We start from the raw sequence: 16,633 nt of genomic DNA, 5'->3' as shown, positions 1-16,633 counted from the left end.
TTACTATGTTGCCAAGGCTGGTCTCACAATCCTTAGCTCTAGCAATCTTGCGACCTTGGCCTCCCAAAATGCTGGGATTACAGGCATAAGCCACCACACTGGCCAGTTGTCTTTGCTTTTACCCTTTTTAGAAAAGTAACCTGAAGAATCTGATGTCAATCAATTAGTTTTTTTCCTATTGTTCTGTTTATTTGTTCCTTACAAAACCCACTGTTCTTCCACTGCCCATGAGAGCTCTCATTGTATTTTGTAGAATGAGTGCTGACAAATAAAAACCAATTTGATCTTTAACTAAATTTGTTATAATTTTGACTCTTGACATGGAAAACACAAAACTGTGGGGACAGTGAAAGGATCCGTGGTTACCATGGGTTAAGCAGAGGAGAGGGATGAATAAACAGGGCACAGAGAATGTTTATGGCAGTGAAATTAGTCTTTACAATATTACAATGGTGAATACAAGTCATTATACATTTGTCCACACCCACGGCATGCTCAACCAAGAATGAACCCTAATGTAAAGTGTGGACTTTGAGTGTTAAAGATGTGTCAATATCTGTTCACTGATTCTAACAAATGTACCACTCTGGTAGGGAGTGTTGAGAATGGGAGGCTATGCATGCAAAGAGGCAGGAGGTGTGTGAGAACTGACTGTACTTTCTGTTAAACTTTGCTGTGAACCTACAACTGCTGTTAAAAAAAAATAGTCTACTAAAAATTTTTCTCTAAGAGAAAATACAAAAAAAAAGTTATAGAGGTTTAAATTACATTTAAAATAACTATTCCAAATGCTAATCAACCAACTTAATTTGGTTCCAGGTTGGTCTAACCCTATTTGATCATATTGAAATTCTGAAACCTATTTATAGCAAACAGGAGCTCAGGGTTACCTCTCATGACTAAGGACCCATGTCAGTGGCTGAGCTGTTAGGCAAACCCATGAACCCTTAAACAAATAAGAGTATCATTTGTCAGCCATTTACTGTTTATCAGCCTGTAAATTAGGCACTCATACACTCTGATCTTCATAATAAACAGGTACAGTGAATACTCTTTAATAGAGGATGAAACTAAGGCTCCAAAAAGTAAAGTAGCTTTCCTGAGGTCCCACAACTAAGCAGAAGTATGTACTCTGAGGAAAGAAACCAACTATTCTAACACCAAGGTCTGCATTCTTTGGACTATTCTACAGTGCCTTAGGCTACATATACTTAGATGTTTATACCAGCTGATAACTGGAACAAGAATAATAATAGCTAAAAGTTATTGCCTACGACCCTCTGGGGTAGGTGCTATTCTCATGCTCATTTACCAACAAAGACTCTAAGGCGCATACTCAAAGGGCTATTCAGTGGTGGAGGACTGACTCCGAACCAGGAAAGATGGCTCCAGGGTCCATATACTTAATCATTAGGTAGTACTACCATTAACATCACAACACCATCAATAGTTAAAATGTCAGTGCTACCTATAAAGCAGCAACCATGAAATAAACATGCCATGTGTGTGTCTCAGCTATTTATAATTGATACTTACCATACTTACCATATTTACTGTACATCAACAAACCATGTGTCATCAGAGCATGCAAATGACAATATCATCAGTCTCATTATCTCAGTAAGCCTCTGGACTCCCTCTTTATACCTGATTATAGATATAGAGACTACTTAACCGGCATAGCTTTTCCACTTCCCAGTTGTGCTTCAGACCAATGCCAGACTTTACCCCAGATACAACTACTTTGAATAGAGTTAAATGGAGAAAGTTTTTTCAACTATCTTGTTTATAGGCATTGTTTTCTTAGACACTTGGGAAAAAATAAATAAATGTTAAGAAATGTGTATCAAAAAACAAGCAAAATGTGGATTAAGATACATAATTATCTGGCAAACTGAGATAAAATGGCAGATAGGAGACAGGACTAATGTGCATCTCCCACTTGGACAAACAGAACAGCATATGGAGACTCACATTGTGAACTTTTACTCCAAGAGCCACCATGGGTACATACTAGGAAAACCAAAAGAATTCAAGACCCTTTGAAACAAATGGCTTGCCACCACAAACTCTGTGAAGCATCCAGCACACAGAGGGTGTATGGCTAAGCCAGTCTAGTCTTTTCACATTCTTCTGCCTGCTTTTTATTCTGCCCATGCTAGGAGCTAATTAGATTGTGCCCACCCAGATTAAGGGTAGGTAGGTCTTCCTTTCCCAGCCCATTGACTCAAATGTTAATCTCCCTTGGCAACACCCTCCACAGACACACCCAGGATCAATATTTTGTATCCTTCAATCCAACTAAGTTGACACACAGTGTTAACCAAGTTAACCCTTGTCAACTTCAATCCATACACATCTTCTGAGATCATATATAATCTCCAAATAAAGACAATAATGTCGTAATTATGCCTAACATAATACAACTATCCTTCGTACAACTGAAAACCCACCATTATCCAATCCAAATGCTATAACATAAAGTTTAACAACACTTAAATGCTGATAAGAAGTCAATAAATTTTATGTTGCATGATTTAAAAAAGGAAATAAAATGAAGATATTTTCTCAGTACAAGTGTATACATGCACATGCCTGTTTTTAACACAAGGAGGAAATACTGATGACACTTACAGTCCTCATTTCTGCAACTGGTCACATGGTCATAGCTGGTATTGATGACTACCTTCTTCTACTATCCATTCTGTATTCCTTTTGCCTGCAGCAACCACCTCAGCAGGTCATAGTTTTTTTCCTGGTGGAGTGACCTAAACCTTCATTCCTGAAGAGTCTGGGCCACGTATAGTCCTGTCTAGATTGGGCTGTTGCAGTTTCCCGTTGACCTTAATCACAGGGCATGGTAATACTAAGAGACACCCCAAGGGATCTCCTATATTCCATGCATACTCTTCCCTATCTCCATTGTGGAGTAGTAGATTGATTTCATCTTGATAGTCTGAGTCAGTTACCCCAGCCAACACTGTAACTCCCTTCTTAATCAAGTTAACAGTATTAACCACCACAAATCTACCGCTTGTCAACTTCAATTCATACACATCTTCTGAGATCATATATAATCTCCAAATAAAGACAATAATGTCATAATTATGCCTAACATAATTCTGTTGACTTAAAGGTAGGAGGAGCCCAAAGTGTCCAGGTGGCAATCTTAACTTCCAGTTTAATGGGATCGTTGTTGTGTCTTCTGGTGGCAGCATTCCTCCCTCTGGAACTAAGACTTCTAAACCAGCAGACCACAATGTTGTGGGAACAGGAAGCAAAAATTTTGCTGGTGGATCACTAGGGGTGATGGTGAGTGGTGCCACTTCCACCTCCACCCCTTGATTCCTGGACCTGTGAATCCTGGCTATGGGAGAAACAGTATCCTATATTGGATGCTGATTCAGAGCATACACGGCCTTCTGGAGAACTTTGCCCCAGCCCTGAAAAGTACTGTCACCTAGTTGGCATTGTAATTGTGACTGCAAAAGGCCATTCTACCGTTCTATCAATCCAGCTGCTTCAGGATAATGGAAAACATGGTAAGACCAGTGAATTCTATGGGCATAAACCCACTGCTGCACTTCTTTCATGTAAAGTGAGTGCCTTGATCAGAGGCAATGCTGTGTGGAATACCTTGATGGTGGATAAGGCATTCTGTGAGTCCACGGATGGTAGTCTTGGCGGAAGCATTGCGTGAAGGATAGGCAAACCCATGTCCAGAGTAAGTGTCCATTCCAGTGAGAACAAACCTCTGACCTCTGCTGTTTCCATGATGGAAGAGGTTCAATATAATTAACCTGCCCCCGGGTAGCTGGCTGATCATGCCAAGGAATGGTGCCATAGCAAGGGCTCCGTGTCGGTCTCTGCTCTAGAAAATTGGGCACTCAGCAGTGGCCATATCCAGGTCAGCCTTGGTGAGTGGAAGTTTATGTTGCTAAGTCCATGTGTAACCTGCATCCCTGTCACCATGGCCACTCTGTTCATGGGCCCTTTGGGCAATGACAGGAATGGCTGGGGAAAGAGGCTGAGTGGTGTCCACAGAACAGGTCATCCTATTCACTTGATTATTAAAATCCTCTTCTGCTGAGTCTACTCAGGGGAGTTTACTAAGTAGTATTAACTCACATGATCACAAAGTCCCACAATAGGTCATCTGCAACCTGAGAAGCAAGGAAGCCAGTTAGATTCCCAAAGCTGAATAACTTGGAGTCTGATTTTTGAGGGCAGGAAGAATCCAGCATAGGAGAAAAATATAGGCTGGGGGGGCTAAGCCACTCTAGTCTTTTCACATTCTTCTGCCTGCTTTTTATTCTGGCTCTGCTGGCAGCTGTTTAGGTTGTGCCTACCCAGATTAAAGGCAGGTCTGCCTTTTGTAGTCCACTGAGTCAAATGTTAATCTCCTTTGGCAACACCCTCACAGACACACCCAGGATCAATACTTTGCATCCTTCAATCCAATCAAGTTGACACTCAGTATCAACCATGCCAGTGTTTCATTCAGAAGAATCTATATTCTCCAAACTTCAGTTTCTCCACTGTCAAACGGGATCTTCAGCTATGATTCTTACTTCAAAGGGTACACAGGTACAAGAGATCCCCAGCCGACGAGTCTGGAAACACGTTTTTTTCAGCCTTAATATTATCTTTTTCTAAAATCCTTAAGTTTGTAAATATTACTTCCCATCTAACACAACTCTAAGTGAAAAAGAGTTGCAATTTAAGGAGAATCTTTATTTTCTGAGCAAAGAGACTATAATTTAAAAGGGAAAACAAGACCAACCATTTCCTTGACCCACTACAAGTGCCAGGTATTATGCAAGGTTTTCAAGGAGACACAGAGACAAGTGACACCTAACTACAGTGTAGTGGTGGGGTTCCCAGGACTGGAACTCATGAAAGGTTAGAATAAATGCCTGGAGACAGATTCTTAGCTGATAGGAGGGGTCAGAGGAGGGCATCACACATGCTCAGAGAGTGAGGCTGGGCAACTACATGGTTCCACTGCCAGGAGGTGACGCCAGGAGGTGACTGGAGCTGACAGGTGGAAGAGGCAGTTGGTGAAATCTTTTCTGCATGGGTTTGAGCCCCGGTTTAATCTTAATGCCTCTGAGTCCTTGTGAAGCTCACGAAACATCTCTGTACATCTGTTCTCTCAGTTCTAGAATGGAGATAGTAATCACACCTACACACCTCACAGGATCAGTACAAGCAGTGCACAAGATAATTATGAAAAGTGCTTAGAACAGTTCTTGGTACATAGTGTGTACTCAGTAAATGACAGCTATCATTTCTATTACATGTACCGATCTGAAATGATATCTAAGATATATTGTTAAAGAAAAAAGTCAATATAAAACTATATATATAGAATGCAGTCATCTGTGGGGGAAATACATAAATCTATTTATGATATCTATTCACTTATGTTTATAACATCTATGGAAAAATACAAAAGAAACTAGTTAATCGTGGTTGTTTCAGTAGAAGGGAACTGGAGACCTAGAACACCGGGATGGAAGGAGACTTGCTTTTCATAACATAGCCTACCTTTAAAACTGTTTACTCTTGGCCAGGTGAGGTGGCTCACGCTTGTAATCCCAGGACATTGGGAGGCCGAGGTGGGTAGATCATGAGGTCAGGAGTTCAAGACCAGCCTGGCCAACATGGTGAAACCCCATCACTACTAAAACTACAAAAACTAGCCATGTGTGGTGGTGGGCGCCCGTACTCCCAGCTACTTGGGAGGCTGAGGCAGGAGAATCGCTTGAACCCAGGGGGTGGAGGTTTTAGTGAGCTGAGACAGTGCCAGCCTAGGTGACAGAGTAAGACTCTGTCTCAAAAAAAAAAAAAAGTTTACCATTTATATCCTTTACCTGTTTCTAAATGTCATTAAAATTAATTGACTTCTTTTTTTGCAAAAGAAAACAATGAGCTAGGTTGATAAGGCAAGAATGGTTATAAGATACTGTAGATTGGACTTAAAAGATCCAGTACCTAACAACAGATGTCAGAAAAAAAAAATTAGAACCAAGATCCTAGGCTTAGTTTACTGAGAAAATACCTATGCTTTTATTATAATAATTAGGGAGCCAGGAGCAGTGGCTCACACCTGTAATCCCTATACTTTGGGAGGCCAGGGTGGGAGTATCACTTGAACCCATGAGTTTGAGACCAGCCTGTACAACATAGGAAGACTCTGTCTCTACAAAAAAGAAACAAATTAGCTGGGCATGGTGGTGTGTACCTGTAGTTCTAGCTACTTGGGAGGCTGATGTGGGAGGATCGCTTGAGCCTGGGATGTTAAGCCTGCAGTGAGCCATGACTATGCCAGTGCAGTTCAGCCTGGGAGACAGAGTAATACCCTATCTCAAAAAATAATAATAATAAAACAAAATAATAAGGGATGGCATAGTGTATAGGGAAGAAACAAAATTAGCCATGAATTGATCACGTTGAAGCCAGGTAATGGATACATAAAATTTCATTTTATGTATCTCTATTTTCATATTTGTTGGAAATTCACCAAAAGTTAAAAAAAATCACATAAAAACTGCTTCTTTGCTACTTAAAGATTACAAAAGTATAATGTACACTGATGCATATCTATTATTAGAATGTACTTATGAGTGATAACCTCAGCTTGGAGACTCCTTAGGCTCATGGCTCCTTAGAAAGAATGATTGAGGATGGAGGAGACCCAAGGAGAAAAAGCAGAGTCCAGGCTTTGACTGCAGCTTCTCACCTACCTGTGCAGTCTAATTTTGAATGGCCTCTCTGTACGCCTAAGAGACAGGAGCTCCCATTCTCTGTCTACTAACTCAAAAGTCCTGTGTGTACTCCTTGCTATGGCTCAGCTCCAAACACATTTCTACACTGATAACAAGAAATATGCTGGAGATGATGTTTCCTTCTCAATTCCTGCCACTTCTGAATTTGCTGACCCTAGTAACATCAACAAATTGCTAAAGAACAAAAATGAGTTCCACAAACATATGGAGTTTGATTTCCTTATTAAGGGCCAGTTTCTACGACTGTCCTTGGTCAAACACATGGAACTGGAGAACATGCTATCTGAAGTAGTTGTGGAAATAGAATATGTGGAGAAGTACCCTTCACCCCAGCCAAAGCAATGCATGTTCCATGATGAGTGGATCTTCTCAGTTAAAGGGGCAGAGGAATGGATCTTGACTGGTTCTTTTGATAAGACCTCTCAGATCTTGTCCTTAGAAAGAAAGTCAATAATGACAATTGTGGGACATATGGATGTTATAAAAGATGTGGCCTGGGTGAAAAAAACACAGTTCATCTTGCTTATTTTTGAGTGCCTCTGTGGATCAGACTGTTCTCTTATGGGAGTGGAATAGAGAGAAATAAAGTGAAAGCCCTACCATGCTGCAGAGGTCATGCTGGAAGTGTAGATTCTATAGCTGTTGATAGCTCAGGAACTAAATTTTGTAGTGGCTCCTGGGATAAGATGCTAAAGATCTGGTCTACAGTCCCTATAGAAGAAAAGATGAAATGGATGAATCCATAAATCAACAGAGAACACAGAACAGTTGGGACTCCCGTAGTGACTCTCTCTGGTCACACGGAAGCAGTTACCTCAGTTCTATGGTCAGATGCCAAAGATATCTGCAGTGCACCCTGGGACCATAAAATTACAGGGTGGGATGCTGAGTATGGCAGTCTTAAGTCAAACTTCTACAGGAAATAAACTGTTTAATTGCATTTCCCATTCTCCAACTTTGTAAACACTTAGCATCTGGAACCCCAGATAGGCATACCAGACTGTGGGATCCTCAAACTAAAGACCATTCTTTGGTGTCACTGTCCCTAACTTCACATACAGGTTGGGTGACATCAGTAAAATGGTCTCCTACCCGTGAACAGCAACTGATTTCAGGATCTCTAGATAACATTATCAAGTTGTGGGATACAAGAAGTTGTATGATTTGGCTGCTCATAAAGACAAAGTTCTGAGTGTAGACTGGATAGAGACACAGGGCTACTTTTGAGTGGGCAAGCAGGCAAAAAATTGTATTCCTACAGAAATTCACCTACCACTTTCCACGTGGGGGCATGAAAGTGAATGATAATTTGAACATAGAGATTATTTCTACAAACGAAATAGGTAGAAAATCATGAAATTACATTGATGGAGATGCAGATAGCAGCTTTTTGAAGTTTATATAATGTTTTCACCCTTCATAATACCTAACATATAACTATCTTTTGTTTATTTTGTATTTATAATACAATAGTTTGTGTTTATAAAATAAAGAATACCTCTGACTAGCTTGTTAATCACATGTATAACTACTCTGATGTAATCTTATAGTAGAAATTTCTCCTGGCCTCAATTTCTTTTTTTATTCCTAATGCCTATTATACTGTGTGGCATAATAACAGGCTGAGGGCTGGTCATGGTGGCTCACACCTGTAATACCAGCACTTTGGGAGGCCAAGGCAGGCAGATCACCTGAGATCGGGAGTTCAAGACCATCCTGACCACCATGGCAAAACCTTGTCTCTACTAAAAATACAAAATTAGCCAGGAGTGGTGGTGCACACCTGTAATCCCAGCTACTTGGGAGGCTGAGGCAGGAGAATTGCTTGAACCTGGGAGGCAGAGGTTTCAGTGAGCTAAGATCATGCCATTGCACTCTAGCCTGGGTGACAAGAGCAAAACTCTCTCTCAAAAAAATAAAAAATAAAGGCCGGCTGAAGGCATAACTCTTCACAGAGAATCCAAAAGTCTCTCTAAGACACCAAAGGTTGGCTGGGTGCTGTGGCTAAAGCCTGTAATCCCAGCACTTTGGGAGGCCGAGGCGGGTGGATCACGAGGTCAACAGATTGAGACCATCCCGGTCAACATGGTGAAACCCTGTCTCTACTAAAAATACAAAAAATTAGCTGGGCATGGTGGTGCACGCCTGTAATCCCAGCTACTCAGGAGGCTGAGGCAGGAGAATTGCCTGAACCCAGGAGGTGGAGGTTGTGGTGAGCTGAAATCGCGCCATTGCACTCCAGCCTGGGTAACAAGAGCGAAACTCCGTCTCAAAAAAAAAAAAAAAAAAGATACCAAAGGTTTAGATTCTGTACAGAAAAATCCAGTCACCTATGAAATAGCCAAGACTAGCCACAGAATCCCTTAACTAAATACAAATTTCATTTAACCAGCTCAGATAAAAAAAATCCTGGTATTTTCCTACACCTCCCTCTTCTCTCTCCCAATCCATCAACAAATCCAGCTGAAGAAATCCTGTTGTTTCTACATTTAAAATGTGTTCTCACAACCATTCTCAGCATTTCACTGCCACCACGCTGGTCCAAGCCAGAAGCCGTCTTTCCCATAGACCAGCAATAGTCAGTCCCCTGGCTGGTCTCCAGGCTTCCACTCTCCTGCACTGTAGTCTTCACACAACAGAATGACCTTTAAAAAGGCAAATCTGATTATGCTACTCTAAGCTCAAAGCCCCAATAACTTCCCATCACATGTAGAATAAAAAGTCAAATAATGTGTTTCCTAAAGTTCACAGCCCTACATGATTTGCCCTAGACTTTGAACTCCTCTCCTTCCCTCTGGTTCACAGGACTCCAGCCACATTGGCCTGCTGACTAGTCTTGAAACTTGTCAAGCTCATTCCTGCCTCAGGGCCTCTCTCCTCCCCACTCCTGTCTTTTTTCCTTTTTGCTGGAAATGCACTTCTCCTTAAAAGCTACCTTTTCAAACAGGTCTCTCTGTTTAAAAGTCACCTTATCAAAATACCTATCTTCAGCCACTTTTTTTGAAATAGCAATGCTGGCCAGGCGCAGTGACTCATGCCTCTAATCCCAGCACTTTGGGAGGCCAAGGTGGCTGATCACTGGAGGTCCAGAGTTCAAGACCAGCCTGACCAATATGGAGAAACCCCGTCTCTACTAAAAATACAAAAATTAGCCAGGCATATTGGCACATGTCTGTAATCCTAGCTACTCTGGAGGCTGAGGCAGGAGAATCACTTGAACCCAGGAGGTGGAGGTTATGGTGAGCCAAGATTGTGCCATTGCACTCCAGCCTGGGCAACAAGAGCAAAACTCCATCTCAAAAAAAGAAAAAATAGCAATGCTTTCCAACCAGCCTTCATTGTCTCTTCCTCTAACCTGCTCAAATTTTCTTCAATGCACCACCTGCCATTACATTATTTATTAGTTGGGTATGTCTATCTCCTCCACTAGAATGTCCATTAGGGAAAGAACTTTGTTTTCTTTAACACTCAATTTCAAGTACTTAGAATAGTGCCTGCCACATCAGAGGTATGAAATAAATATGAGATAATTAACTAGGTGAATAAATAAATGAATGATTTTAAGATATGAGGTATAAAATAATTATGAGATAATTAACTAGGTGAATGAATAAATAAGTGAATAATTTCACCAAGATATGAGGTATGAAATAAATATGAGCTAATTAACTAGGTGAATAAATAAATAAATGATTTCACCAAGATATGTCTCAAGTTTTTATACAAACACAGTATTTGTCCCAGTGTCTACTCTAAACTAGAATATTTACTGAAGTCAATACTAAAAAGGGATGTTATAATAAAGCAGTCTCACATTACTGAATAACAATACTGATACTGATGTGGATAATTATTTTCTTTTCTTCTTTACTTTTTTTTTTTTTTTTTTTTTTTGAGACAGGGTGTCACTCTGTTGCCCAGGTTGGAGTATGGATCACTGCATCCTCAACCTCCTGGGTTCAAGTGATCCTCCCACCTGAGCCTCCTAAGTAGCTGGGACCACAGGTGCATGCCACCACGCCCAGTTAGTTTTCTAATTTTTTGTAGAGATAGTGTCTCACCAGGTTGCCCAGGCTGGTCTTAAACTCCACCTACCTCTGCCTCCAAAGTGCTGGGATTACAGGCATGAGCTACTGTCCCCAGCCCGATGATTATTTTCAATAGGCCTTGTGTTTCCTAAGCCCCAAAAGCCTTCCCATTTCTCATCCCACTACCACTTGAGACCCATATCCACCCGATTAAAGTTTTTCTAAGAATTTGTGAAGAGATTTAAGAAATCTCTTTAAATTATTCCTATGAGGAAGTTATTTCATACTATGAGCACCTTCATTTTCATTATCTGTAATAACCAAACATTATTTCTTAGCTCTGTGTTGGCTTAATTTTTTTTTTTTTTTTTTTTTTTGTAGAGATAGAATCTCTCTATGTTGGCCATATTGGTCTTGAATTCTTGGCCTCAAGAAATCCTCCCACCTCAGCCTCATAGACTCTTTCCATGTTGGCCACACTGGTCTTGAAGTCCTGGCCTCAAGGAATCCTCCCACTTTGGCCTCCCAAAGCACTGGAATAACCAGCTTGAGCTGACATACCAGCACCCATTGGCTTAATTATTTCAGTAAAATGAGGCAAGGAGGAACCCCACAAAATAAACACAGGCATTCTCAAAGCAGATATAAGTAAAGGCTCAGGGTATACGGTGGTCAGCTGTGTTCTATATCACAAGTAGTTTGTGAACTAAAAACACAGTACTTAAGATTGGGAATGATTTACTCTAAAAATATATTTGACAATGTTCAGTGTCATTTACAACAATTACCTCCTTTCTGATACACATATCAGGGGAAAAAAAACTACTAAGTACCATATCAGAAATTTTGCATAACCCTAGGTGATCACCTTGTCATAGAAACAAACTTAGAATGGTGCTCCTGAAAGTCAACCACAGTGCTTCAAAAACGCATGATTTTTCAAAAAACCAAAGTAAGCATACCACATAGTAGAGACCAGGCTATGGAGTTGAGACCACCTGGGTTAGAATTCCATTTCTTTCCACTTAGTTGCTGTATGATATCAGTCACATTCCTAATTTCTCTGTATTCCATAATTCCATATTATCCATTAAATTCAGATATGGACACTTACTATATACAGTTATTATGAGGATTGGACAATATATACATCCCACAAGTAGATCAATTACAAGCACATCTTGTCCCAAGCAAAGACAACACGTGGGAAGGCTGTGCAAGAGGAAACAGCAAAAGCAGTTGGAGGATGGAAGTCAGTTCAGTTTGCAAACCAGTGCACACAGGCAGCCAAACAGGAAATGTTCCCCACAACTAATCTGTAAATTGGAGACTCTATTGGGATACACACACACACACACACACCCTGAGAGGAAACACACACACACACACCCTGAGAGGAAACACACACACACACCCTGAGAGGAAACAGCACCTTTCTTCATCAAGTGATTCTTTACCCATTATTAGCCACACTAGCACTGACAAACTTAACTTTACTCTTGTAGATCATTCTCCACAATGTCTATGCTGCATCAATCCCAAATCTGACTCCCTGAGCTTAAAAACGAAAATAAAAAAACCAAGATGTTACTCGATAGAGTAACTCTTACTTAGCAAAACGCTGTTGTCCCCTGCAGTGTGCAGATAGCAGAGACAGTAATTCCCCACCTTATGCTTGTCAGTGACAGCATGCCCTTTGTATACACGCTTCAGTCGAGAACGCCTGCAGTAAGTAAACTGCTAGTAGCAACACTGTTTCTCTATCTAAACTTCCGCTTTCCAGAGTTACTAATGTCCCACACGGGTCGGTAGCTCAGTCTCCGTCCAGCCCGTACCCCAGAGCCTGGGCATTTCCCGCCCGCAGATCACAAGATGCAAAGGGGAAGTTACTGCCAAATCGACCCGAACGGCCCAGAGCTGGGGGCTGCCAGGCGGTTCCTGGGCCCCTCTCAGCACCCAAGGAAGGCGGGCGCAGGCTCGCCGTTGGTCGGCCGCACGCCGTACCTGGATCAGGCCCTGCTGGAACAAGGCGCTGTGCACGCAACCGGGGACCGCCCCGGGCAGCTCGAGCGAGCCGTTACCATTGCAGATGCTCCAGTTTCCCCGCAGGCTGAAGCTGAGCGCCGCGGCGGTGGGGCCTGCACCGCACAGCGAGAGCAGCAGGAGCAAGTGGAGGCGCATCTTGGGGACCCGCACCCCAGAGATCTGGAGGGATCGAAAGGCAACGCTGCAGGGGACCGGCTGGGAAAGGAGCCGAGGGTTTAGGTTCCGGCCCCGCCCCTAGGTCAGCTGAGCGTTCGTTCTCCCGGCACCGCCGCGGGTGGGAAGGGAACCTGGAGGCTGCGCTTGCTCCCGCGGGAAGCTGGGCGTCGCGTGTGCGGGAGCTGCAGCCCCCGAGAATAGCTACAGGCTGGGGGCCTTGCGGTCTGAGCCCTCCCTCAATGTTTTTTCCCGCCGCCTCAGTACATACAACTGGAGGGGAGAGCCTTGCACCGTAATTGGGACATAAAGACCCTTGGGCGCGAAGTGGCACAAAGCCTCGGGAGATCAGAGACCGACTGTACGTGGAGACCACAGCTGGAGAGGCCCCTTACTCCTTCCAAGAACCGAAACTGGGAGACAACCCCACCACTTCCCTTCCCCCAAGTTTACACAGACCTTCATTTACCTAGTAGGTACCACTAACCCCCCTGCAGCTCAACTCGCGGGCCTCAGAGCCTACCCCGCACTTTAAAGAGTAACAAGTACTAGCAGTGCGTCAATCACAAGGTTGTTCTGAGGGCTAACCAAGGAAATGCGACTACAGCATGCAGCATGGGGTTTGGCGCAGAGAGGATACTCGTGTTAGCTATTGTTACTAACGGCCTAAGTAAGTCCTTATGTTTCATAAAGCCTCTGAGGTTCTGGAACCTGCACCAGGCGCGCAGGTGAGTTTAAAATCCTCTCCACTCACTAACTGTGGGACTTGGGCAAGCCGCAAAATCTACATTTACATTTATTGAAGTTTTCAGGTTGTTATAAGTATGACATGAGTTAACATATGTGATCGTCCTTAACAATGCCACAGCACCCAAGAAATAACGACTCACTTAGGGTCTTGTGGTCAAATGGTCTACCTGAGTCCCATTATCCTAGAAGTTGAGAGGGAATTTTACATTGCATGAAATAGACTGCCTCTCTCCTGTGTTGATGTTATCTGCCTTATATTTATGCTTGGGAAGCAGTCTTTGAAAAGAAATTTTCTCTCATCAAATCTGAGCTTTGTTTTGCCTTACAATGGCTTTGGAATTGCCTGATTCTGCAGACACCAGACAATATCTTTGCAGAGTGAGCATTATTTACAAGCCCCGTATATCTTGTCTTTAAGGACAGTGTGGATTATCCAACCCAAGCCTCTGGGTTTACAGATGAGGGAACTGAGTTCAAAAAGATCAGGGCCAGGTGCGGTGGCTTATGCCTGTAATCCCAGCACTTCTGGGAGGCTGAGGCAGGTGGATCACTTGAAGTGAGGAGTCCGAGACCAGCCTGGCCAACATGGTGAAACCCCCGTCTCTACTAAAAATACACAAATTAGCTGGGCGTGGTGGTGCACACCTGAAATCCCAGCTTCTCAGGAGACTGAGGTAGGAGAGTCACCTGAACCCGGGAGGCAGAGCCGAGATCGCGCCACTGCACTCCAGCCTGGGCAACAAAGAGAGACTCTAAATAAAAGAAAACAACAACAAAAAGATCAGGTGACTTGCCTGTCATATAATGTCAGATAGGATTAGAAGCCTCCTCTTCAAGATCCTACTGTCAATGCCCAGTGATATTACAGGGGAAAGGCTCTCACTGCTTCAAAGCCTTCCTCATTCACTCCAGAGCATTTTTACCTTTGATACAAACAAAGCTCTCAATTCAAATTATATACCATAATTCATGGCATTAAATGGCTAGCCATGGTCTGTGCAACACTGATAAGGTTTATGGCAACAAGAAGGGCAAAAGAATTTTTTCATAACTCCCAGAGATTCCATTAAGCCAAATCACAGGAAATTTCATCCTTAATCATGCATATGGATATATTCTGTTATATTAAGAAATACTGGGGTCCAAAGTGGCTCTCGCTGGAGGTCATGGCGCTCGCGAAGGTGAGGTCATCAGTTCAAGGCTAACCTCATAAGTTCAAACTGATTGGCAAAAAAAAAAAAAAAAAAAAGAAATACTTGAGAAACATAATTTTTAGAAAAACAATAATAGAAGATTCTCATTCCTCCTTTCATTCCAGTATACAACCATAACATCATTTAGGTTACTTCACTTTGACAACAGAGAACATCAAAGAAAAATCAAAGCCCTAATAAGTACTCTTCCTAAAATTGGAATTGGCACGGATGACATGATGAAGTTTTCATGTTATAGGATAATTTTTATCTATGGTTTTTTGGAAAAATAAACCTTATTTAGAGATATTTGTAAAACTTCTCAACTTATGTAATGTAAAGTTATGATACCAAATACAATGTTTAAAATAGTCATGGATATATTTTACACTGTATAAACAAATTTCATTTTGATTATTTCATTTGATGCTTCCCAAAACTTGAATTATTTAGAACAAGTGATAGTTCCCTGGTTTAAAAACATTAATAATACCTACAGTGGTTAAGTGATGTGTAGGGTCAGTATCCTGTCACAGCAGGCCAATGGAGGTAGTTAGGCCCTTTGATATATGACAACACTTCCTTCATATCTAAATATATAAAATTGGTAAACTCATTAGAACACTACTGTATATACCAAGGCCAAGGACATTCCAATCCCATGATATTATACAGAAGTTATAATAAGGGAAAGAAAATGAAAGAGTAATGAGACATGAAGTGGATATTTTCCTTTAGACTCATAGTGTCTGATGAATCCCCAGAACTGGGGATAACAGGCCTTAAGCATCCTGCCCAAAGGTTTGATGTACTTCCCTAGAGTTTGAAGCCCTAAATGTTATAGGAAAGAGAGAAGGTAGTGGGAACTATGTACATTACTAGAACTTGGTGTGTCAAGGATGCATAAAGCATGACTTTCCTATAAACCAAGAGGACACCATAGGAAGTAACCAGGCTTGAGCTAGTATAATGGGACTCTACCCAAGAGAGTCCAAGAAGTCAACTAGAGGACACATGGCCTAAGTCAGCAAACTGTGCAGTAGAGAATTTCCTTGAAGAAGTCTCGAAAGAAGAACCCACACCATCCTCATTAGGCATTACAACCAACCTGAGAAGGAAGGGAGGCCCAGAAGCATTGGAGAGTGGGAATTTGTGTAAAGCAAGGAGGATTGTAAAAAGAGCTCACCCACCTTATCCACTGCAGTCCACAAGCCACAGTTAATTCTGAACTAGGTGTGTGGGGGAGATACATGTTTGAGTTGGATATGAGACTAAATTTTTATTTTATTTTCTTTTTATTTATTTATTTTTTTTGAGATGGAGTCTTGCTTGTCACCCAGGCTGGAGTGCTGGAGTGAAATGGTGTGATCTTGGCTCACTGCAACCTCTGCCTCCTGGGTTCAAGTGATCTTCCTGCCTCAGCCTCCTGAGTAGCTGGGATTTCAGGTGTGCGCCACCATGCCCAGCAAATTTTTGTATTTTTAATAGAGACAGGGTTTCAACATGTTGGTCAGGCTGATCTCGAACTCCTGACCCTGTGATCTGCCTGCTGTGGCCTCCCAAAGTGCTGGGATTACAGGTGTGAGCCACCATGCCCAGCCAAAGACGAAAATTTTAAATTGAACTGTTTAATTTTAAAATTCATGAGAAGTTTGCTATATTGTAATATTTC

General features: G+C 42.1%; 1 protein-coding gene and 1 pseudogene across 2 annotated transcripts in view; one reads left to right on the top strand and one right to left on the bottom strand.

Annotated features, from left to right (window-relative positions):
• Positions 1 to 13,050, bottom strand: part of MANBA (mannosidase beta) — a 123,369-nt gene extending 110,319 nt beyond the window's left edge. For both annotated transcript variants that reach the window (XM_002745542.6, XM_054253117.2), the window contains exon 1: positions 12,824 to 13,050. In XM_002745542.6, the coding sequence (XP_002745588.1) occupies positions 12,824 to 13,000 (177 nt within the window). In that variant the 5' untranslated portion in view covers positions 13,001 to 13,050. The remainder of the gene's footprint in view (positions 1 to 12,823) is intronic.
• LOC100414957 (ribosome biogenesis protein WDR12 pseudogene) lies at positions 6,806 to 8,199 on the top strand (annotated as a pseudogene).
• Positions 13,051 to 16,633: the final 3,583 nt, after the last annotated feature.

Source organism: Callithrix jacchus, chromosome 3 (genome assembly GCF_049354715.1).
Source record: "Callithrix jacchus isolate 240 chromosome 3, calJac240_pri, whole genome shotgun sequence".
Classification (NCBI taxonomy): Eukaryota; Metazoa; Chordata; class Mammalia; order Primates; family Cebidae; genus Callithrix; species Callithrix jacchus.
Note: the sequence above shows the minus strand (reverse complement) of the source record. Positions and strands in the feature narration are given on the sequence as shown.